Here is a 25,564-nt window from a genome sequence, read left to right on the forward strand (position 1 = left end):
CTATGAGACCGATATGGCATTTTTAAGAGGGACTGTTAAGGCTTCGTAGTCTAGCCCCCTAATTAATTAACCCCGCCACTTAATACTATGCAGTTTTAGGGTTGTACCATGTAAGCTGTGGAAAAATATTAAGCCTAACTGGTAGAGGATACCTTTGTTGGCTGAATTGCATTAGATTACAAGCTCTTGGAGGGTTGGAAACTAATGCAATCCAGGCAGCCAGTAAGTGTTTTATCTTTGCCAGTTTTTCTTAATTTAATAATAGGAATGTGCGTATGGGACGTTTTGATTAGTAAATGGGGATATTCTTTAAAGAATATCTGTATTTTTAATTGTGTGGAGGCATTGAAACATTTTATGTGCAAATGCTCATAAATAATATGTAGCAATTCTGTATTGCTCTGATTGTAGGTTGATCCTCATGCTAAGTGGGCCATCATCAGTATTGCAGATTCCGAACTTCCCGTGAGAGATGCTTTCCCACAATTCCTGGCAGACGCCAATCATCGAGTTCGCCTGATCACCGCGATGTCTGTAAATAGGTAATCGAGATTTAAAGAGCCCTGGGGAGCTAGAGGAGGCTGGGATCACCGGAAAGCAAAATACAGAGAAGAAATGCTATGTCTGATTATGTTTTATGCTCTGCCTTCGGTGCTGCCGGTTCATGCTTCTTGTACTTATATCCTTATGCCTGCCTGGGTCACATAATTAGGCTGACAATTGCAGCCTTTGTATGACAAAGGGTAGTTAGAGCCATTTTGCTCCGCTTTTGCGGCTGATCAATTAGCAATAATACCATGTTAACATTAAATTTAAATAACCAAAAGAACATGCGAGCTCTATACATGTATGAACTTATGCCGTGTTCTCCTGGGCTGCAGACTGTTCCAGGATGTGAAATCACGAGCCCTTCCCCTGAAGTTACAGCAGAAGGCGTTCGATAACGTGTACATGAAGGTCCAGGAGGGAATGAATTCCATGGTAAGCACCAAAGCATTTTACAAATATTAAAAAATATATGGAAAAATATTCTTAATGTTACTCAGCGCACCGTTCGCAGATCTTCATAGATGGAGAGATGCAGTTCCAGTTACCTATTTTGGGTCATGTTACTCCTATGGGGTCCTATGAATCTGTTCAGCTCTTTATCTTATACAGAAGTGATCTGTTCTTTTATGATCCCTGTGTGGTTGGGTCAGAGTCACCAAACACTAAATTCCATTGGAATTTTCAAAAATGAGGCAAGAGACACACCTGCTTTTTAGATAGCTGTCCGACCGACAGCAGATGGGCTGCAGATGCACTGATGACTATCTGCTGAAACCCGGGACTGTGAGCATCTCTCATTTTTGCTCACAAATGGTAGAGGTAATACAGCTAAGATCTCCTCTACCGATCTCGGGAAACAATGTTGTTACTCGCTGAAGGAGCAGAGATTGACTGCCAGCGATACTAATGTTGTCTGCAAGCAGGCAGTGCCAGTCGCCCTCGCAGCTTGTAACCCGTAAAGTGCAATCTGCCGTCTCGGACCTTGAGAGGCATTGGAAAATACCTAGCAAATATCCACTCTCCCATCAGCATAAAAACTTGTGTCTCTGATAAGCAAGGTGGAGAGGGATAATAATGCACATCATTCACAGTCACCCAGGTAGTCAGATGGGGTTAGTGGAAATTTACTGTTGAAGATGTAATTTACAAAGCTGTTTGTACATGTAGTCTCGGGGCAGCCTAGACCGCGACGATCTCCCCGATGAGGAGTACAACCGAAAATCGACGTTGTTGATGCTGATATCGGTGGTCCTGCGCAGCAGCCCTGTTTGTGAGAAGCAGGCTCTCTTTGCCGTTTGTCAGTCTGTCAAAGAAAATGGACTTGACACCCAGCTCATTAAAAAGGCAAGTGTGTGAACTGTTCACTGTTCATGTGATTATTTTTATGTATGAAAGATGATTTTATTGACATAGCAAACAGTGGAATGCACACACTGATTGGTCCATTCTGTTAGGTGCTATAGATATAAGACCACTTTTCGTACTTTGTACCAGAATTATGTTTTACTCTCTCATTCTATAGAAAGGTAAATCAAAAATACTATATATATATATATTGGGTGCTGAGCCAGGCTGTAACTGCTGCCCTTACCGCTGTGCACCTTCATCAGATCTCCTGTCTCCCAGTTGTCCTCACAAGCACAGTACTGATATATGTAACTATCTCAATAAACAGCGGTGCACCAGAGAATCCGATCAACCGGTGGGACGATCTGCGTGAGTTTTGTAGGAGAGGGACCAGGCTTTGCATTTGCAAATAAGCATAGGGTTGCCTGAGACGTAGATCTATAGTTGTCTGTGTACAATAGCTAAATTATTTCATTCTAGGTGCTGGAACGAGTTTCTGCAGCCCTGGGTTACAGAAATGTGAAAGACTTCATGACTTCTCATTTGGATTATCTGATTCTTGAGTGGCTTCAAATGAATGTTCCTGGGTACAGCCTGTCTGCGTTCCCCTACACCTTATTAAACTACTCCACGCTGCAAGAGTTTTACAGGTTGGTGCGCCCCCGCTGCTTGTAGGGCACATATGTGACATGTTATCTGCAAGACTTACACCTGTGTCATGCAGCATTTCATACAGAACGCCAGTAAGTCTGCGTTAGCCATGTGGCCATAGGCCATGGCGTCTCTTGGAATGATGCAGTGTCGTTGTAAATTCTAAGGTAAAGCCAATTTAGATCTTTGATGTACAAGCCATACGTGGTGAAGATTCCTAACAGATTGTATATAAACCTGCAAAATTTGAAAGGTGTCTGTCACCATGACAACCAATGCAATCTCCGTGATAGACCATTGACTTTCCAAAACTTTGAATACATATGCCCCATTTTGTTAGTGAAACCTTGATTCCATCTGTGTTTCGAGTCCATCCACCTTGTTGAGTCTCACCGTGTGTTTTTCTTAAACTGCGAACACATTGACAAATGCTGGCTTATAATTAAGGACGCGTTACATTCTACCTTTCCTCTACCCTTCTTGTGTATTTTTGTGTTGTCTGTGTATGTAAAATAAATGGTAAGTGATCCGTTCACATGTGTTTCTGAAACGTGAAAGTGCACACAATGAGTTTCCGCCTCTCATCACTTGTAAGTATTTTTTGTTGCGCTTGCTTGGCGTGTTTATGAACGTGGTATATATGTATCAAGCATGTTGATGGCTCTGTAAGGAATGGGTTGTATTGGCATGCAGCATTTGTATATTTTTCTTCATGCGTGTACCCGATTCGTATTAGGTTAAGGTGAATGTGTAAGCATGATTTGACGTGCGTGTATTGTTGGTATGGTGAAACACAGACGCATAAAATTTGAGGGCAGATAAGAATTATTCAGGCCATCTAGTTTGCCCGTGTTTCCTGCTGTGCAGGCTTGGACCTTACTCTCATAGTTTGTGAATGAGCTAGAATATACACACAGGCATTCTGGATTGATATAGATACTAAGGTCCTCTCACCAACATTAACCAGATTAAAAGTCAGAATATTCACTAAAACAAGACTTTGACAATGAACTATTTTTACTCAGACTTTATAACTTATAAGTCCCTACCCAACAAGTCTTCTGCAAAAGAACTAAGTTTTTCTTCAATAGATGAAATTGACTAAGCTTGAGGAACCCAGTGGTTGACCCCTTGAAATGTGTAGTTATCGTGATGAGCTGACACCAGCCAATTCACAGTTCAGGCCATGCGCTCATAAATGTTATACTAGGTATACCGATCACTTTACTTTACTTTACTTGGAAGGTCTGCATACTACAGAGGATTGGCCAACACCGATTTCCAGCTCTACCTGAAACGGGTCTCTCAAATCCCTTGAGCTTATTTGCAGATTCCTTGATTTATTAGCCCCTTAAGGACAATGGGTGGTCCCTAAACCCATTGAAAACAATGCATTTTAAGCCCGTACATGTACGGGCTTTGTCATTTAGGGATTAATGGTACCCCATGTCTCTTTCCAGATGCTGTTACAAGGTTCTCATCCCACACCTGGTGATAAGAAGTGATTTCGAAGAAGTAAAGGCTGTTGCGCAGTGTATTGAGGAGGACTGGAAGGTCCTGCTGGCCGATTGCTTCCCAAGGATTCTTGTGAACATTCTCCCCTACTTTGCCTATGAATGCGCTGGGGATCCGGAGATGGCGAAGAAGAGAGAGGTCGCCACTAAAGTATATGACTTGCTGCAGCAGGAGAGCTGCCTGGGCAAGCAGGTAGGACCTTTCTTCCACGATATCGGCTTATGTTTATTTTGACATTGGTTAGGTTGAAAACTGTTTCCCTAAGTTACAAAATTCATATTTCATACATTGTACATCGTTTTTAAGTTAAAAAGACAATTTCTAACATCTAGCAGCATCTCTCACTGATATGTCATTAGCCTGAATTTATGTAGAATAATGGGTTGTTTATTAAGTTCTGGTGCATTATGGTAAAGATGAAACCATCAGCAGGAACACTGTATTGGTTGTCATTGTGGCTTCCTTACGGTTGCAGTGTAACACCAAACTGCTCTTTTTACAAATCCGAGTTTATTCATTCTCAGATTATACTTTATTTGTATGTAGTCCTCCCCGACCTCTGACAGTCCCCTTATTGTAATGTATCTGGTGTCGGCAATATAGTATGTTCCTTTGCAGCAAATAGACAGCTTGTTCATCCGAAACCTGCCAGACATCGTGGGAGAGCTGCTAATGACGTTACATGAATCGACAAGCAGTGCAACACGTGAAGAGCCGGAGTTACTCCGCTTTACAGGGTGAGAATAGGAAATCGTCTTTATATTGTTACAAATACTTACTGTGCTGGTGTGTGTGTGTGTGTGTGTGTGTGTTGCCTTTCTGACGATGAAAACAAAAGCAAAGTATAATACATTTTAATGATTAACACAATAAAATTATGGGTAATTTACTAAACATCAGGTTGACAAAGTATTTTAATCTTACAACAAGATGAATCAGTAACAAGATGAAAATGATTACTTTTGATATTACACTCGGGGCATCAGGGGACCTGTTATTTAATACTGTGCTCATTTAAAAGTTCTATGTCTTCTGGGGATGTTTTCTTGGTAAAAGACCATACTGCAGCATAGCTTTAAATGTATATATTCTTTTTTTTTTCTTTTAGGGAACTGGACCCTGCTCCAAATCCACCCTATTTTCCTTCTTATGTCATTAAGGCAACCTTGGATTATATCAGCAGCTGCCATAAAAGCAAGCTCAAAAGCCTTGTGGCAATTCTTTCGAAGAGCCCGGTGAGAATGTGTAATAATCTTGTACACGTCTGTGTTTGAGACGTGCGTATCCTCTCTGTTCCATCTGTCCATTTTGGTCTCAGAAGGATAAATAGAGGACTTCTGATTAATTCTAAATTGTGAACTCCTTTTGATGGCTTAAGTGAGAAATATCCCTTTCTCCAGAGTATTAGTTAGCATGTGTTCAGAACATAAGTTAATACTAGATAATAATTGTCTTTATACCGTCCTCCAGTTTACCTGGCTGGGTACGTTAATTGAAACTTCCATATTATGTGATTCCCAGTGGCCCTTTCTGGCCCTTCCATCTTAATGTGAACTTGATATGTCACCCACAGAGTCTTCAGCTATTGTGCTATTGTAGTGAAATAATGAATACATTAAAATAAAAATGTAACTTCTCCAGATGACCTTTAAGGTACGGGTGCATTCACCTTTTTTATTTTATTTTTTGATTGTGTGTTCTGCTTGCAGGATTCATTCCAGAAGATACTCCTGTCCATTTGCAAACAGGCGGCAGAGACCAGCAATGTTTACAAGAAGCACCGCATCCTCGCCATATACCACCTGTTTGTCAGCCTGCTGCTGGTGGAAATGAAGGATGGTTTAGGTGGAGCCTGGGCTTTCGTGCTCAGAGATGTCATATACACTTTGATCCACCACATAAACAGCAGGTATATCTCTGGCAGGACGTGATATCTCTGCCATTAATGTTTGTTTATAAAGCACTACTTAAGCGACACTGAATGCGAACTAAAGTCAGAACTTAGGCTTGAAAAAGAACATGTTCGCTATTAATAGTCAATAAGATTTATATTATAAATGGAGCCCTCAATAGCTCATTCATGCACACGCGCAACTACCACACCATACTGTGTTCAGTAAATCCATTATCAACATGACTAGGTTACGAAGCACAACGGTAAGCGTGTGTGTGTGTGTAGTATATGTGTATATACGACAGGCTTAGGGCTCCTGCATCAACCAAGTTGAGAATTTTGCAAAAACTCTTGAGTATAACTACATTTGTGTGTTAATTAAACTTCATAGGATAATGTGTAGAGGGTTTATTCACGGAAGAAGAAGCTTGACTTTAGAGCTATGTTTCTCACTTCACCAGCTTCATTATATTTTGAAGGGGCAAATCTCCTGTAAAATGCCTCATAAAGCTCAATGAAGCCAGTGAGGTAAGACCACAACCTACCTCCAAACCCCTGCTTTAGTGAATGAAATGCTGTGTTTTCCTGGATTCACTAAGTAGTGTCGTCATTTTACGAATGAATCTCGGGATTGTGGGATTGTGCCGACTTTCCTTTCTGTTTCCTGACTGTGAAACGTCTTCTTTTAGGGTTTCTCATACCGTGGACGATGTCACCTCGCGAACCCTCCTGCTGTGCCTGGACCTCTTACACCGTGTGTGCCAAACAGCTGTCACTTACTGCAAGGATGCTTTAGAGTGTCACCTCCACGTTATCGTGGGCACTATGATCTCTTTGGCCAACAGCCGGGTAGAAATTAAAACACGGGTAAATTGATTTTCTTGGTGGCTACTAAACGAAATGTGTTTAAAGCAGGGGGTTGCAGGACAGTTGCTCTTTTGATTTACCAACTTCAGTGTCCATTAGAAAGCCCAGAATAATGCCTTTGTAATGCGAGTAGATTTTATGAAATGCATAAGGAAATTAAATAGAAACCACAACTCTACCACAACTTGCTTACAAACTCATCCTTTCGTTCATTTCACTCTCCCTCTCCCTCTCCGTCTCCGTCTCTCTCAAGATATTCAAGCCAGTATTGACCAAACATATACCACGTACTATATACACAAATGAATACTGCTGCCTTTACATGGATTTTTTTAGTCGGACACAGTGACGTTCTATATGAAGAAATCTCATTCTAGATCTATGTGGAGAACCATCCCAGACTTCTTCTGTTGTAAAACCCAAGAATGTTGCTGTTTTCTTTCCTTCAACATCCAGGTGTGTGAATTGCTAAAGTTTTTGGTGATTGAAAACAAAGACAATGAAAACCTTTACCAGACCATTAAACTTCTGGATCCCTTTCCTGATCACCCCATCTTTAAGGAGCTGCGGCAGGTTCACCATCAAATTAAGTACAGCAGGGGACCTTTCTCCCTATCGGAGGTACCTATTATTCACTTACAAATCTAACTCAGACATTTCCAATACCAACTATATTGGTAGTACCCAATGTATTATTCGTGAACAAGGGTATTTTGTACATCTGAGTTCATGTGATCGTTGTGATTGTTTTTTACTCGATTGCATACCTTTTGCTGGACCTCGTTGGATCCTGTATTACCAGTTTCAATGCATTCCCTGTACCAGGAACCAGTGGGACCAGTTACAGGTCGCAGTGTTTTCTATAGGACATATTGTTACGTCCTAGTGGTTGCTCTATGTCTTTTAGGACGTAATAATACAGCCCAAGATTGCAATCAATTGCTTGGTGTAGGTCTAGCCCAAGATCATGATTACTGTAGCTGAACTGTGATTTGGGGCAAAGAAATTGTCACATAATAAAATATCTGTATTATAATTTATGACGCTAAAATTAAGTTCATGATCCCGTCTTCGTTTGCAGTTAGTTGCATGTTGCTGTATACAGGCTTGCTTTGATATTCACGGTTTGTGTGGTTTACCCTACCTGTTATATGCATTTCTCTGCTTTCTCCCGCAGGAAATTAACCACTTTCTCTCGGTCAGCATTTGCGAGACTCTTCCTCTAACAAGACTGGAAGGTTTAAATGACTTAAGAAAACAATTAGAACAGCACAAAGATCAGATGAAAGATCTTTTAAGAGATTTGCAAGGTATGATGTCAGTTTACAGAATCAGGTGTTCTACCTTGGTTTCTGATACAAACAAAGTGAGGGCACGGGTGGGCTGGGATGTAGTGGTCATGCATAGTGTTTATAGAAACCAAACGTTTGTTTCTTGTATCTTTTTATTCTTCTTTAAATATACTTTATTGACTTTTTTAAGACATTAAAACTGTAACAAATGAACATAATTATGTACATTGTTACAATCACTCTAAATGTACAAAAAAGACATGAACATACATTTGTGCAAGATTCTTACACAGCTGATAAGATACTTGGTCAAGAGTTATTTTAAGAAATAATATCTTAACCCGCTGAATTATCCAGTTCATGTCGATTACAAACAACAAATTCGCAATCAAATGCCCTACGTAAGCGACCCTTTTGGGTGTCTTTCAGAAAACCCCCAGGAGAGCGTCATTGCAAAGCTAGTGGTCAGTCTGCTTCAGCTGTCCAAGTGTGCGATGCATCATGAAAACGGAAGAGAGGTTCTAGGTACGAGGCTCAGAAAACTGCTACTCTGCGTGCTATTTAAAGTCTTTTTTGGCTGAGAGGGATAATACAACAAAGGATCCCTGCTCATGTTGGGCGCCCCTTCCTGTATGGGTACAATATTTCTTTTATGAATGCCGACACTCGTAGCTGCTTTGTCCCTGCGATTCTGAATGAAGCCTTGTCAGGCTTTCAACCACACACTTTATGTACAGTATTGGTGGTAATTTACCAACCATCAGCAACGTAACTGAAGAAATACACCGCAGATAATTCATTGTAGTAGATATTTACCTGTCATATTTAATTGTATCATTTGCAGAAGCTGTCGGGAGCTGCCTTGGAGAACTGGGTCCTATTGACTTTTCTGCAATAGCTCTCCAGCACAGAAATGACCTTGTCAAGGTTGTTTTTCAGGAAAAAGAGCTCCAGTGTGTGCTGGTCACATTGGTTTTAATAAATAATGCTATGACAGATCATTGGTGAGATTCTTTGCTTCAGACGTTTGATCTTATTATGGGAAAAACATTTGGGTAACGTCCAAAACAGCGTACCAATGCTAAACCAGGACCTTGTGATACATTGGGGTATATTCACTAAAGTGAGAGTGGACAGGAGAGTTATGGTTTTAACATCTTGAGTTGACAATACGAATTATGAAGGTCTAACCCCAGTGACTTTCTGGTGTAGGACTAGCTTGGCAGGCCCTGTATAATGTATAGAGGAGGTTAAAACCGCAACTCTCCTGTTCACTCTACCTTTAGTGAATAAACCTTCTAAACATCTTTTGGCATTACTATGCACAGCATTTTGCGGTTTTCATCTGTTTCATGTGCCCTGAAACGTGAATTGGCAGGTTTGTATGCACCTGCTTGTATGCCTAAATATATAATAACATTATAAATACAAATGATGGACATCATGACATTTCCCTAGGTAAGAAACATCTTCCCGTATTCCATTTGAAATATATAATGCGGACACAGATAAAATATATCTCACAGCTGCAATTTATTGGAGTTAAACATTGCAGGGTTAGGTTAAAACATGTAACGTTCCATATTTTTCATATGTCATTCATAGACCTCATGTAGCGCAATAACTTTAATATTTGGTAAATCACTTAGATTCACGTGTTTTATCTATATTTCCATGACATAAATCCCCACACTGTTCCCAAAATGACTAATTTGTTTTCTAAAGACTCACATATCCTGCAATTATATCTTTAGTATCCAGATCCGATCGGCAGCTGTGACTTGCTTAAAAAATATTTTGGCTACAAGAACTGGCAGCATGTTTTGGGACGTCTACAAAGATAAGGAAGATCCCATGCTCGTTTATTTCCAGCCGTTCCGTGTTCCTAAGAAAAAGGTACGTCTGATTGCTGCCACATACTAGCTGTTAACTGTTGTTTTTAAAGATATGTTTAAAATACATCAAATATCAACTGGGAAGTAAAACCACAATAATTCCCCGTCAGGCGTAAAAGGGTTAAATGTGACCCAGACAAATTGGGGAATGTCCTTACATTTACAAACATTAAAAAAGGGTTAAAAATATACCTAGATAGTTAATTATCTTTGCAATATGTTTTAAGCACACATATCTGGTAATGCTGCTGAATGGTGCGATTCAATCACTTAGGCAGAAGCTAGGATTTTACTCTGTACGGGTAACAGATATTAGATATATTTAGAAATTAATACATTTATATATAAAAAAAAAATATAGATTTTCTTAATTTTTTTTACACAGTGTAAAAAAGGCCGAGTGTATTGGTTAGTTGTACTGATTGTCTCTTCTTACTGTGTTCCTTTCTCATTTTCTATATTCTCTACTAAGCTGGAATGAATGTTATCTTATTGCACATGTTTGTCGGCTTTTTTGTATGTTTGTATCTTGCGCATGATTTTGGTGCTAATATTTGTAAGTTCAGGTCCAAGCTGTTCTAATTTTATAGTTTCTGGAGGTGTCAGACATTCAGACGAATGGTTCTCTGGAAAGCCTGGACGATGCTAACGTTTGGATACCCCACAATGGTAGCCACGAGGTCTGGGTAAACGTCCTGACTTGCTCTTTGTTGGAAAGTGGTGGTGTGAAGAGTGAAGTCCTACGGTTACTAAAACCAATATGCAAGGTAAGTGTGTGTTGACCTGTTTCTACCCTATAAATGCCACGAATAAATGGGATTTAGGTTTTACTTAGTTACAGCCAAAGCACATTACCGTATACGCACACTTCCGATCTGTCCCACACCCAAAACCTTTCTTTACCACTAATCCATGAGCCTGGAGTTTGCCAGGAATCCAATTATGAACCTGGGCATGATCCAGTTTTTTGGGAACAGTTATTGATGCAATCGGTAATGGGTGACATGACACAGTTTAATAGATCAGGCTTTAGGAACCTATGTTGGAGCTGAGTTATTGTAAATTAATAGATAAGTTGTTAATTAAAAAAAATGTTTGGTCCGATAGTTTTGTAGTAGTTAGTAAGTCTAACCAATGAACCGTTGGCTGTCTGGTTTTGTCTATATTCTTAATGGAATACAATTGGAAAAGTCCTTAAATCATGAGTAGGTTTGAGAGGCACCTCCATTGACTTCTAATGTGTCCAGTCTTGTTCGTATTAACTATTTGTGTGGCCGGTGCTTGCAGGTAAAAGTAGATTTTTCTCAAGCTATGTTGCCGAATCTTCTCCACAACATCCTCCTTCATGACTCTGATGGATCATGGAGGAAGCTTCTATCAAAACACATCCAGGGCTTTTTCACATCATGCTGCCGGTCTGTACCAAGTTCCAGTAGATCAGCCACCCCAGCAAGCTCTGATTCAGGTAACGCCTAGCGTGATAAGCTGGTACTTGTGCAGGAATATGCAATTATTGATGGAATCACATAAAATTAGGTCCTGTCTGATTATAGACCACCTGCCGATATCTGATGTTTCTCCTCTATCACGTTCTATTAACAATCTTCAAAAAAAAAACAAACGGAAGGCCAGTAGTTCATCCATGTCACATATTGCGCATGTGAAGGTTACCCTCGTCTACCAGAGGAATATACACACACAGAGCAAATATGTGTCTACAAGAAGCGTTAACTTTTGAATGAGTCTTTCTCCAGAACTGTGTGTCCTGATTAAAAACTACACAAGTTTATCTATTTCAAGTTTCTCTATAAGTTAATTTTATTTATCTAAAATGCGAGATTTCTTGCGAGCGCCATCATGGACTGTGTTAATAAACTTTTTTTTGTCTTCCCGTATAGAGTCTGAAGGTTTGACACGTGGGAGTCTGAATGTGGCTTCCAGACGGACGATGCTCAGTGTGGTTGAATACCTAAGAAAACAAAGGAGGTAGAGAATGTCTTCCTCTTAATAAATGTCTTCCAACAATGAAACTCCGTAAGAGCAACATTTAAACCCACGTTAAATAGTAACATTCAATAAATCGTCATTTCTCCCCGTAGGCCCGTCCCAGGCACAGCCTTTGATGATAATTTCTGGCTGGATCTTAACTACCTTGAGGTGGCCATGGCAGTCCAGTCCTGTTCAGCCCACTTTACCGCTTTACTCTATGCCGAAATATATGCTGACAAGATCAGGCTGGATGGAGAGCAAAGGACAAGGTAACTTCTTATAGGAAATATTTATATAACCGTTAAGGGACATTTAGCCACTATTATCTTTTGAATTTGGCATCTATGCCTGAATGTCTTCTTCCAACGTAGCTCACCCCACAAACTGGCCATGATTTCTTGGATCATCTTTAGCTGTCTTTCTGTAAACAGGTCCTTGTCAAGTGCCCGAAAGAGTCTGAAGTTTGAGGAGGAAAGTCAGGTTATGACGATCACCAGTCTGAGTGACAAAAGCAAAGAAGAGACCGGCATAAGTTTGCAGGTAAGAAACACAAAGTTGAAGTTAATTTCTTCTCGGTTCCGCACCTCGGCATTCCAGGATTTCATCGTAAGCCATGTTGTAGGATTCTAAACAAAATAACCGATCGTATTTCGCACGCACACACACAGTATGCCACTTAAATGGTTGGGATACACCTAGACACCAAAAAAGTGTTTTTGGTCTTTGCCAGGAACTGCTGCTGGAAATCTACAGAAGTATCGGGGAGCCTGACAGTTTGTACGGCTGCGGTGGAGGAAAAATGCTCCAACCTCTTGCCAGGTTTGTTCCAAATAAAATTCACTTTTGTAAGTTACAAAATGTTATATTGATGCCTTGCCTATGCCTGTTAATGGCTTCATTTGCCGTCTTTCCTGCAGTATATGTTCTAGTCAGAACACTTTTATTTTCTTTACCAGAATCCGAACCTATGAACACGAGGCGATGTGGGGGAAAGCCTTGGTTACCTATGACTTGGAAGTGAATCTTCCTCCGGCCACGCGGCTAGCTGGCATCATGCAGGTACTAACTCGGCGTCTGTTAACTGCGTAGAGGCCTGGGAGACATTATCCCTACCCAAATGCTACAAAGTTTCCTTAAATCACTAAATGTTTTAAAACACAAGAACGATGGCCATTAGAAAAATCCAAAATTATAAAAAAAAAAAATTAAAAAGAAAAATACATTTTTTTTTTTTTTTTTTTTTAACTTTCTATAGCAGACAAAAAAGACCATTTCATCTCTCGCCATTTCCTGTATTACTCTTTCATTTAACCCCTTAACGACAATAGGTTGTCCTTAAACCCATTAAAAACAATGCATTGTAAGCCTGTACATGTACTGGCTTTGTCATGAAGGGGTTAATCCGTTAGCTGTCCTGATTGCTGCTGACCATTTCTTTAGCAAACAACATTGCGGTTTAATTCCCGTATGCGCCGACACTTCGAAGTACATGACTTCAGTGAATACGTTTAGAAACGTGGAACTTGATGGTCTCCTTTAAGCTGTTGAAGGAAGGTAATGCTCAACCCAATCAAATGTGTACCTAGCGTTCTTACTCAGTTTTAACCCCTTGTCTGTACAGGCCCTGCAGAACTTTGGATTGAGTCGCACGCTCTCCACTTACCTGCGCGGTCTGGAACACGATCACACGGAGTGGACGGCCGAGCTGCAGGAGATCCGTTACCAGGCCGCCTGGAGGAATATGCAGTGGGATGACGGCTCCCCCATCAAGTACAGCGGCTTTTTATCTGTCATTTTATCTGTCATTGTTGGACGGTAGCAGTCCCTTTAAAAGCGTTAGAGGATTCCAGGGAATATATATATATAGATTCCAGGGAAATATCATTAGTGTAAAGCTGGTCTTATACCAAGGTTTCTGCCTTCAGTGTTAACATTACCTCTTTTCTTACTCAGACAAATAATGGTAGAAGGACATACCTGTTACCCTTTCCTATCTAGCCTGGAAGTAATTACCCTGAGCCAAGCCTGGCTGGGCACGTTTGGGGGAAGGATAAAACTATTACCCAGGTTTTTGGGCGTTAACGCAGAGTTACTGACCTGTATGTTGGTTTCTTCTGCCACATCGTTTAAGTGAATTGCAGTATATGCCTCAATTTATAATGCTAATTTCCTTTGTTTCACTTGATGGATTGTAGAGAGGCCCCTCTAATGGCGTAACGTTGCCACCTGTAATTGTGTCGGGGTATAATGTTTTCTATATTGTTTAATATTTATTTATTATCCGCTATTGTGCACAATCAGGGGAGGGCTGGCAGCCTAAGGCCTGGGGGGCAAGTCTAGTCAAGTGGCCCACTGCGCCACCAAAGCGGCTGTGAGCGACATTGAAAGCGGTGGTCGTGTTTTGGATGCTTTCCAATAAAGCCTTTCTTCAATTGTTGAACTGCTCCAAATTATGTGAATATACATGTACGTGCACGGAGAGAGAAATAAGACACACGACACACTCTGGGTCAGGTCCAAAATCACTCTGCTTTATTTTGTTTACACTATAGTTTATATAGTGTCCGGAAAGAGAGACGTCAGGTTACGTAAAGCTTATTAATTGGTTAATCCTGAAACTATGCGGAAATAGGCAGAAAACCGTTAGAAGCAAATGTTAGATACTTTCCTGCAACTAGATATAGCCGGATGGCGCTTGTGGTTAGTAAAACATAGATAATTGAATACACTGCTACTTGCGTCTCCCACGTATCTGCGTGATGTGTAACCCTTTATATTGGTCGAGGCCAGCTTATATTCATTAAAGCAATAAGCGTTTCTTGCTGATATATTCTGGTTCCATAACAGTCGTGCGGCAGTCACTCCAGCGGCGCCTAATGAAATTAAAGCGACCGGCGTGCACGCACCGCAAAAGCCCAATAGCCGTGCCTCAGCTCTTTATCCTACCCCTTTTAAGACGTGGGACGAAGAGCTGAGGAATGGCCATTGGGCCTGACTGCCCCACGACGCAAGGGCGTACCTAGAGTATTTGGCACCTGTGGCAGATCCTGTATGTGGCAACCCCCCCCACACACACTTTAAAACTGCATAGTTTCTATGGTTAGGCAAACACTGACAGGGTTACAGCAAAATTGTTATCATTGTATACTGAGGCACACATTGACGGTGGGACAGCATAACTGCTAACATTATATACTTAGGTGTGCCTATACTTTGAGCCAGACACTGACAATACTGCAGTACAACCCCTATCACTATATACTAAGCCAAACATTGATGTGGTGTAGGGCTAACACTTCAGTGACTGGCTTAGTACATAGTAGCGATGCACCGAAATGAAAATTCTGGACCGAAACTGAAAATTCTGCATTCATTTGGCCAAAAACGAAAAAAAAATAAAACTTTATTAAAAGTAACACACCAAAATTAGACAAAAAACCCCCAATAACAATATTAATATATATATATATATATACGATGTAAAAAAATAGAGTATTGCAGAGTATGCGGTGATACCTTTTTTATTGGACTAACATAATAAAAAGACAAGCTTTCGATAGTTATCCTCCCTTCATCAGGTCTGAAGCAATACTAATCAACATGATAGAGGTTACAACTTAAAACAAGTGATGGTCTACTGGACTAATACGGCTTCACCCTTTTACATTATATATATATATATATATATATATATATATATATATATATATATATATATATATATATATATATATAATTAACAGCAATCACAATCCTATCATGCCCAGGTTCTAGCATGTACTGGCTGACTTAGCATGATAGGCGTGTGATTGCTGTTTGCAATCATATATATCTATTAATACTGTTATTGAATTTTTCTGTCCAATTTACTTTTAATAAAAGTGTTGTTAACACACCACAGTTGGACAAAAAAAAAATTGATAACAGCAATCACACTCCTATCATGCCATATCATCACTCTCACACACTTACTAATATGTTCCTACCTTTCCTCTGGCGCTGTCACTTTTCCTCCTCCTCTTCATTCTTCCTCTTCTGTGTCCCGTCCTTCCGGTGCAGAGAGCGCGGAAGACGGTGGGCGTGGCTTCAGTGTTGTGTGCCGGGATTTGACATCAAGTCCCGACGCACAGCCGCAGTTGCCGCGCGCATCGTTTTTGGAAGTGTGCCGGCACCCCTCAGTGAGCGGCACTCCAGGCGGACCGCCCCCCCCCCGCCAGGTACGCTACCGGCACGGCGGACAGTCCCGGTGGCAACCGCTTAGTTTTTAACTTTGTGGCTGCCATGAATGTTCGTCGGCCGGCCAGCCCGCCGGCCCGGATTCAGGGCAATTGCCCCCCGGCCCAGCACGCCCCTGTGCACAATAATTATATATAATATATATATATATATGTATAGTGAAATGTCCCAAATGAGCGCTCCTGCAGGTAACGTTCTTGGCAGGTCACCCCAGTTTTATTTTAAACGTTTGACAATTTTTGTTTCCTTTCCAAAGAAAATCTCCTGACCGAGGGCTATTAAATGCTTTGCTTTGTAGATCTGTCACCGAGTATCACATATATTCTTTTTTCTAAGGTATGATTCGTCAGGACCTAGTTATCATGAATCACTTTTCCGGGCCATACAGTCTTTGAGAGACAAGGAATTGACTGGCTTCCACGAGCACCTCAAACATGCCCGGCGAGTATATTGCATTTAATACGAAGATAAACTGTATTCACTAAACAGCTCTCACACACCCGGGTATAACTGGGAGAAATGTGTCAGATTATGCCATGACATCAACTTCTTTAATTAAGAATGCCAAACCCCTGGGGCTTGAGGGCCACAGAAAACACTTCTTAGATGATAACAACAGTGCTGTACAATGTTACTATTTAATCCTAACTAACAGTGCTGTCAAACTTTAAAAAATAGTTTATATCGAGACCTCTTTAAACACAAATATACAAGCTATAAAAGGGCTCTTTTGTCGAATTTTATTAACTTTATTTAACTTTTACACAATACAGAAAAATTATGTTACATAAGCTTTCAGTCCCCTCAGAGAAGAGACCTCCCAGGTCCCAAAATATACATTTTTTCTTCTTCTTCTTCTTATGTTGGCCCATAAAAGCTATCTATTTTGACTAAAGCCTCCACTTTCTCTCGAGCCAATATGGCTATATCTATTTTTCTTGTAAAGATATGGGTAAAATTTTTACATTTTCTGTGGCTGACAATTATGATTAAAATGTATCTTGCACCATATCTATTCTATTAATACCATTATTGGAGGTAATTAGAGAAAAGCTTGATGCTACGTAGTTGTCCTTTCCCCTTGTTGAGTGGCTTGGGGCGATTAAACTCTTGAATGCTGTGGAAGCTTACGCAAAGCAATGTTCTCAATGGAAGACTTGGTCTTAATTGCTTTTTTTCCTCACAGGGTTAGGGAAGTGGAAGAGCTCTGTAAAGGAAGCCTGGAGTCCGTCTACTCTCTCTATCCCACCCTGAGTAGACTCCAAGCCATCGGAGAGCTTGTAAATATTGGCCAGATGTTTACCAGGTAACTTGCTTCTGAAAATCCCTACGAGAACAAAAAATCATGTGGCAGATGTTGATGAAAATTTACTAATAGAGAAACGTTAGAGAGATGTTTCTTCTGTGTGGCTGTTTACTAATCGTAAGTGTAAGAACATCAGGGCATGAACATCAAGAACATCAAGGCATGGAAATCAAGAACATCAAGGCATGAACATCAAGAACATCAGGGCATGGACATCAAGAACATCAAGGCATGAACATCAAGAACATCAGGGCATGGTGTCTCCAATTAGGGGATTATGAAATTTGTGCAATAAGACGGGTTAAGACAATGTCGTGTAAGTGAAGAAGGTTGTGTTGTGCTTGATTTCAGCTCCATCACTGACTCTCGGTTAGATGACATGTGTACAAAGTGGCAGAGGCAATCCCAGCTCCTTAAAGACAGCGACTTTGGATTCCAGGAGCCGGTCATGGCTCTTCGTTCAGTTATCCTGGAGACAATGCTGGAAAAAGAGGCAAATGGCACCAGTCGGGATTGTCTTAAGAATATTCTCACCCAGCACCTGGTGGAGTTGTCCAGGTTGGCCAGGACTGCTAGAAATACACAGGTATATGCATAGTTTTGGATACTCACATCGTCACGTTGGCCTTGCTAGGGACATTTAACCAAACAAAAAGATGCTAATTTTGTGAATTTTAGAGCAGTATCTACAGATTGTGCTTGAGGTTTGTTGGAGAATATTTGCCCCAATTCAAAATTGGTGACTGCACAATTGGTGACAACCCCACGTACACTCGTGTGTGTATGTGTGTATATATATATATATATATATATATATATACACATACATACTGTCTATTCGCTAGTGTTCCATTCCAAGATCTTTTATGCTCTGTGTGTGAATATATAAAATACATGTGCTAACCCGGTCCCGGTATTCTAATATATCTGTGAAATCCTCACAGCTTCCAGAGAAGGCGATGTTTCAGATAAAGCAGCATAATCCTGCCCAGTTTGGGGTGTCGGAGTGGCAGCTTGAAGAAGCTCAGATCTTCTGGGCCAAAAAGGAACAGAGTCTTGCCTTGGGAATACTCAAGCAAATGATTCACAAACTGGAAGCAAGCAGTTTTGAGGTTTGTTACAAAGACTTTGTGTGCTACAGCTGCCGGAACCGAGTCCCGGGACTATAAGTGTTTGGAAAAAGTGTTTTAGTTAAAGGAAACCAGTTGTGGGACCGTTAAACTAATCCCAATAGTGGAATTTATAATCTGATATTAATAGTAAGATTGGGATAGATATACAAATTCAGATTCCATACCGTACCAAAATGACATCATCGCTCATTGTTTTTGAGCCTGTGCTGGGTAATATGTATTAATATAGGTTCTTTTATAGATAACCAATAAAAATTTTAATATTTGAGTCCTTTTTGCGTTTGATATAAATGATCATTTTGAAGTGACTGCACTTTATCTTGCGTTGGTATTTGTATATATATTGTGTGTTACAGATAATCTGGCTTTATTTTGGCATTTGTAGGCTCTTTGCAGTTTCAGTAGCATTTCAACTCGCCTCTCTTTTAAAGGTTGAGAATGATTCGCGTCTGCAGCTGATCTACGTGGAATGTCTGAGGCTCTGCGGCAACTGGCTCGCGGAAACCTGTTTGGAAAGTCCTACCGTCATCATGCAGAACTACCTGGAAAAGGTCAGATTTATCCATTCGATATGTGATATAACAGACATTATTCACTAGGTACTTGCTACAGAATGTGTTACATCCATGGATACACAGATTACATAGTAACATAGTAACATAGTTCATAAGGTTGAAAAAAGACCAAAGTCCATCAAGTTCAACCTATATACATATTGTGTCCCTACTGTGTTGATCCAGAGGAAGGCAAAAAACCCTTATGAAGCAGATGCCAATTGCCCCATACCAGGGGGAAAATTCCTTCCCGACTCCAGAATAAATCCCTGGATCATCGTTCTGTCCCTATTAATCTAATATCCATAACTTGTATGTAACTTGTAACTGTATCCATAACAGATTCATATAATCCTCCTTACTCTTCATTCATGATGTTTTAAAAGCAAGATGTAAAGTAATGTAATTATTAGAAACATATGCCTAAGAATACAAGTCCTCCCGGCCACTCTGTGGGGATATCCGAGCTCATCTATGTGACATGTTGGACTAAATACAAAGCTGGAGAAATCTAAGTAGCTGCTTAATAGTCATCACTAGCTGCAGATTGAATGATATTTTTGTATGGACGTACCACGTCCTTCCAGCCGCTGCTTGATGTATGTTAGGCTTTGACACACAGATGCAGTAACCCAGCTTTGGTGATTTTTTACTTGCTTTTACTAGCTGGTGAAGCAAAAGGAAAACGAATGGCGCGCTATTTGGAAGAATAGTCTAGCCTTATAACTGTGTCCGCGTGATCATTTGTGCATTTGAAGGGTTACCTTCTGATTAGAACTCTTATGCCCATAGGGTCGTGATATGACCCAAACCCATGGTCTCCCATCCTAAAAAATGCAGTTCTCTGTCCGCCCTAAAAAACACTTGTGTTGTTACTCAGTGACGCATTTCACTCCCTTTGCCGGTTCTTTGAATCTCTGTATTCTGTCTGTGCTGTATGTTATAATACCAGCTCTGTTTTTGAACTTCTCCTGCCTAAGCTTATGGCTGGTCTTGGCTTACACGTCTTCTCCTTAGTTACATTATCGTAAGTCCCCAAGGTCATCAGAGTGCCCTTGGGCTCATTATCTGGTGAAAACGGTCTGTTGATGAATGGTCAAGCCAATTTGTTTTATTCCTATCTGAGCATCCAAACCTCAACATTATCATTCCATATTCATATAATAAGAGTCTTTACTTTTTAATATAAAATTAGAGTTATTAATGCTGAATATAATGAAATTATTAATATCGCAGTTGCATCTGTGTTTCTGGTTGTGGTGCTGGTTGCATCGTATTTTATGGTACTTATAAATTATGTTTCTCACAAATTTAACAGAAATATCTGTACTGAGAGCTGTACCGACATGTACTGTAGACCTGAAATGGTTTATTCACTAAAATCTTGCTATATTAACTCTGAGTGTAATGGGTGATTCCAAACTCCCCGGCTAGTCCCCATATAGACTGTAGTGTATTATTTGATGGCGCTATATAAAACAATAAATAATAATAATTAGACGTGGGTGAGAGCGCGTCTTCATCTAAACGCTCCGTGACCTCGTTCTAGGCTGTGGATGTAGCCGAGGCCGTTAGCGATGGCGTGGGGGACATACAGCAGCGAGGGAAGATGAAGGCGTTCCTGTCGCTGGCTCGCTTCTCAGACGCCCAGTATCAGAGGATCGACAATTACATGAAGTCCTCGGAGTTTGAGAACAAACAGGCTTTGCTGAGGAAGGCGAAGGAAGAAGTTGGATTGATGAGACAGCACAAGGTTCAGAGTAACAGGTGGGTGAACTAAACGTTTAAACCAGAAATTAACCTAATGGGAAACTCACACTACGTTTTTTTTTTTATAATTACGTGTATTTTGTTAAAAATGCATTTTTAGAAACCTTGTTCGAGGTTTGGACACCTTCCTATTATTAGTCGTATGTATGATTCAATAACAGATTCAATTTAGTATCCTAATCTACTAGACAACACACTAAAATATGGAATGCCTCGGTCTTAATTTCTGAGACACTTTGAATAAAGAAGAGGAAAGGATTTCATTGTAGAAACAGGACTTTGTTAGCATTGCCATCAAGTATCAGCTTGGCGTGGTGTTTGAGCAGGGAAAGTCAACAAAAATATCATGATTGACAGCAATGGTGGCCTCCGGGTCTGCAGATAAAGGAAGTTTATTGAAACAGAACTGGTTACATCGCTATGTTTAATGGCCAGAGAAAAATATCTGTTTTTCCATGACACAACTTTTATGTTCCTTGGCAAGTAAACTATTTACATATCAGTTGGAGCGGAAGATTAGAAGAGCTTGCTTCGTTTCGTTGCCCGTAGATGCGGCATGATTGTTGTTGGTTGCTTAAAGCAGCTTTTATAAGCATTTTCGTCTAATATAATTGTATTCATAGATAAACCTTTAACCTGCGCTATGAAATAAAGGTACTTTGTGATGAATGAATCTAGTTACAGTGAGTCTGTTACAATAACGCTCAGGTATACAGTGAAAGTGCAGAGGGAACTGGAGCTCGATGAATGCGCCATCTCGGCCCTGAAGGAGGACCGCAAGCGCTTTCTGTGCAGGGCCGTCGAGAACTACATCAGCTGCCTGGTGTGCGGAGAGGAACACGACATGTGGATATTCCGTCTGTGCTCCCTGTGGCTGGAGAACTCTGCTCTGCCTGAAGTGAACAGTATGATCCAGGTACTCGCTTACCCTCTTCACTTCTAGCATCTATGTAACGATGGATATCTTATGCTTAAAGCATAAACTCTATATATACATATGTTTTATTTATATATATATATATGTGTATATATATATATATATATATATGCATATATATTTAAAGTAAAAATAAAAAAGTTAAACCATCTATTTCTTTGCATGGGTATGAATTTCTGTGTGTTATTTATATGGACATTGTTACAGAACAAAACAATTGATGAGCAAAAAACGTAATTGATAACTTTTTTGAAGCTGTAATTCACAGCTTTTTGCAACTCCTATAGGTATTCAGATTATAAAAGCACATCAGCCTTTTTCATTAATAAAAATGAACCAACATGTGGCCGCATCTTAAAAATATATTGTACGCTCATAAGGACATAACAATATGACCAACTCGTACATCCTAATTTTATGCCTTCGCTTTAAGCAAACACAACTTGGTTCGATAATCATAAAAGTTCTCCGTCCGTAGCAGATAACGGCACTCACGACCTTATTGCAAACGGCAAGGAGATCACTTTCAAGATGGCTGTGTTCTAGAATAAATGTATTAACTACGTGTCCTTATTGTAACATAACAAATGTTATGCACAAAGGATTAGCGGATAAGTGTTATTTTTTTTTAATTTTTTTTTATAGCAAAATGCCCTGAAGATACCCTCTTACAAGTTTCTGCCTCTGATGTACCAGCTGGCCGCTCGGATGGGAACGAAGAAGATGGGGAACCTTGGATTTCATTCCGTACTTAATGATGTAATTATATTAACCGGTGACTTACAGCTTTTCACGCCTAGTAAATTGAGAAATAGTTTTCTTTGCCCCTTGAAGCTTTACAGTTACCGCTTTCAACTTCTTGATTAAAAGAGGTTTCATGATTACCCTCAAACCTTTTTGGAAATGTCAAAAAAGTAGATCTTGTGGGTAAACAATATCAGAGTTTATTGAAAAACAGTTTAATATTTTACTCAAAGTTCTCTTTTGTATGGTACTTTATCACTACAGATATTATCATTATCTGTATTTTCAAAATACTTTACCTTGGGGGTAAACGACATCAGCATTTTTATTTTAGCAGGTCCATGTTTTACTTCTATTAAAAAATCAGAGCAGTTTTTATGACGTTCTGCATCCTTGTATTTTGAATCGTTGTAACCTGATTTATAACGCGTGCTGAAAATATGAGATATTAGGGTGGTTTCAATTTAGCCATAATTGCCTCATGGCAGACATAAATGTAAATATATATTTGGAACAAATTTATTTGGTGATGAATGTAAAGGTGAGGGCTGGACCTCCTTGAGCATTACTTCTGAATTTCACTGCTGGTTTAACCATGTAACCTGCCAAACACCCAGGGTCCCAAGGGGTAAATCATGAAGCATTGCATACATCAATGTATTTACATGTTTTATATATATATACTGATATACAAATGGCTGCATCATCTTAATAGTGAAAAGTAACTTGCTCGGGTTATTTAACTATTTGCACAATCGGTTCACATAAAACTTTACTTATACATGGTGCTGGTTTTATTGCTTGGTCGCTTGGTTAATGTTCCCCGTTCTCCCGCAGCTTATCGGCAGGATCTGCCTGGATCATCCGTACCACACGCTCTTCATTATCCTGGCTCTGGCCAATGCCAACAAAGATGATCTCCTGCAGAAAGCAGAGGCTGTCCGAAGGAGCCGTCTGACCAAGAATGCGCCCAAGCAGATCTCCCAGCTTGACGAGGTGAGATTTATTACTTGGTTCTTCAGTGTAAATAGTGAAAAAACTTTGCTTTAGGCCAGCGTCGCCCATCCGTTATCCAAAGTAATTGTGGGCGCTAAAGCATATTAGGAGTTTATATAAAACCTCAAAGGCGAGTTCACATGGAAAATATTTCTTCCTTGAGCAGAAATGTACAGAAATGTAGGTTAGCATCGACAACCTGGTTTCATTTATAAAACGTCCTTTATCTGCAGACCTGGAGGCCACCATTGTCAGTCATGTGATGTTTCGGGTGACTGTCGCTGCTCAAACATCTATGCTAATAAAGTCTGTCCTCCATAGACTTTGATTAGTAATCGTGTCCAGCCAGGTATTTAAGACCGAGCCGTTCTGCTGTTTACCACATGCGGTATGAAACGGAATTCCAGATTTTCCTAGTCTGGACGTCAGAAAATATAGATTTTATTAAAGACAGGAGGCGACTATTATGCTTATATCTTTCTTTCCTTTCAACAGCAGCAAAGGTAATATACAAGTTAGTTAGAGAAAAAAATGAACAGGTGTAACCAAACATGCTATATGCATAGGTAGTCCATTAGCCAATCAGGTCTGGTAGACGGGTATAGTGGCAGGTAAACCTTATAGCTCCTCCTCTTTCTTGATGCGAGAGGACATGTCTTAGTAGAATAAACAACGAGAAGAAACTTTGCATAAAATAGTTAATTTGCATTTAATTTTAATGGTTCAAACAATGTCAGGCAAAATGGTCGTCCCTCGCACACGTTCACTTCATCAAATCTGGCACTCTTCGAAGAAAGTTTGGACATGCCTGGCATACGGGAACCAAGTGTCCTACTTTGTGTCTTAGAACTTTGAAATTACTTTGTCAGGAAACCGGTAAGATTTGGGAGATGATTAAATAATCATATCACAAGCTTTACTTGTAACGTCCCACTTGTTTTTAACAGGAGTGTTTTTACCAGAAACACAGTTTTAAGGACGTGATTAAGTAACCATAAAAGTGAAAGGATTAAAGTTTTCATATGTCCCATGATATACAGACACACTAACGTGTTTCTTCTCTACTTGGTTCTGTAGGACCGGATGGAAGCTGCATCTAACATAATTAATACAATTAAGAAACGGAGAAGCAGCATGGTACACGATGTCCAGAGGCTTTGCGACGCTTACATCATTTTAGCCAACATGGAGGCCAACCAGTGGAAATCACAAAGGAGTAAGTACGGCACAGACGGGGTTCCACGGATCTGGTGTGTGGCATTACATGATAAGAGTGCAGAGAAGACTGGTGGTTCAGCTCTAGAACTATTACAGCCATTGCACTTATAGAATTAAAGTAGACAGTTCGTTGCAAGAATATCTCATCACAACACGGGCGACACAAAAGATACAAAGTGTAAGCGCAACTAATCCGAGCCGGCTGAACGGGATTTCCAGGTCCGGTGCCGGTAATACCGTTCTTAGAAAAGTCTCAGCAACGTGATCGATCAACACACCGATCCCTTAAAGCTGCCTTATATGCAGGATACCAACATCATTACTCCGTGTTTACTTGTTTCTACATTAACGAGGATCAGTGGAATTTATTCATTTAATTGTTGAATAGGCAATACGCGGCCGTTAAATATTGGAACGTGCCAGAGGTTTAGGAGACGATCGTTGTTTCCCGAGTCATCTGGTTCTTTATGTAAGTGATATATGAAGGACATTTTATATTTTCCCAATACAGGTTCCATACCCATCCCATCCGATCAGCCCATCACAAAATTAAGTAATTTACATGATGTTGTCATTCCAACTATGGAAATTAAGGTATGTCAATATATTTACATAAATATATTTAACTTGCAATGAACTCAGGGGACCACCTGGACCCTTTTTATGCCATT

General features: G+C 40.1%; 1 protein-coding gene across 1 annotated transcript in view; it reads left to right on the forward strand.

Annotated features, from left to right (window-relative positions):
• The window catches only part of LOC149288922 (serine-protein kinase ATM-like), a 47,495-nt gene that overhangs the window by 15,931 nt on the left and 6,000 nt on the right, over positions 1–25,564 (forward strand). Inside the window, exons 21-53 of the mRNA XM_089491147.1 lie at positions 412–542; positions 882–981; positions 1,717–1,893; positions 2,377–2,546; positions 4,008–4,254; positions 4,681–4,799; positions 5,171–5,297; positions 5,772–5,971; positions 6,646–6,823; positions 7,280–7,444; positions 8,001–8,133; positions 8,545–8,640; positions 8,960–9,119; positions 9,870–10,011; positions 10,601–10,777; positions 11,298–11,475; positions 11,909–11,996; positions 12,110–12,268; positions 12,413–12,539; positions 12,730–12,818; positions 12,956–13,058; positions 13,621–13,769; positions 16,572–16,676; positions 17,422–17,541; positions 17,893–18,127; positions 18,486–18,653; positions 19,106–19,225; positions 20,778–20,995; positions 21,707–21,914; positions 22,581–22,694; positions 23,517–23,675; positions 24,753–24,891; positions 25,405–25,487. Of these exons, the coding sequence (XP_089347273.1) occupies positions 412–542; positions 882–981; positions 1,717–1,893; positions 2,377–2,546; positions 4,008–4,254; positions 4,681–4,799; positions 5,171–5,297; positions 5,772–5,971; positions 6,646–6,823; positions 7,280–7,444; positions 8,001–8,133; positions 8,545–8,640; positions 8,960–9,119; positions 9,870–10,011; positions 10,601–10,777; positions 11,298–11,475; positions 11,909–11,996; positions 12,110–12,268; positions 12,413–12,539; positions 12,730–12,818; positions 12,956–13,058; positions 13,621–13,769; positions 16,572–16,676; positions 17,422–17,541; positions 17,893–18,127; positions 18,486–18,653; positions 19,106–19,225; positions 20,778–20,995; positions 21,707–21,914; positions 22,581–22,694; positions 23,517–23,675; positions 24,753–24,891; positions 25,405–25,487 (4,884 nt within the window). The remainder of the gene's footprint in view (positions 1–411; positions 543–881; positions 982–1,716; positions 1,894–2,376; positions 2,547–4,007; positions 4,255–4,680; positions 4,800–5,170; positions 5,298–5,771; positions 5,972–6,645; positions 6,824–7,279; positions 7,445–8,000; positions 8,134–8,544; positions 8,641–8,959; positions 9,120–9,869; positions 10,012–10,600; positions 10,778–11,297; positions 11,476–11,908; positions 11,997–12,109; positions 12,269–12,412; positions 12,540–12,729; positions 12,819–12,955; positions 13,059–13,620; positions 13,770–16,571; positions 16,677–17,421; positions 17,542–17,892; positions 18,128–18,485; positions 18,654–19,105; positions 19,226–20,777; positions 20,996–21,706; positions 21,915–22,580; positions 22,695–23,516; positions 23,676–24,752; positions 24,892–25,404; positions 25,488–25,564) is intronic.

Source organism: Sceloporus occidentalis, unplaced genomic scaffold (genome assembly GCF_023333645.1).
Source record: "Sceloporus occidentalis isolate IW3139 unplaced genomic scaffold, rSceOcc1.0.p SCAF_49, whole genome shotgun sequence".
Classification (NCBI taxonomy): Eukaryota; Metazoa; Chordata; class Lepidosauria; order Squamata; family Phrynosomatidae; genus Sceloporus; species Sceloporus occidentalis.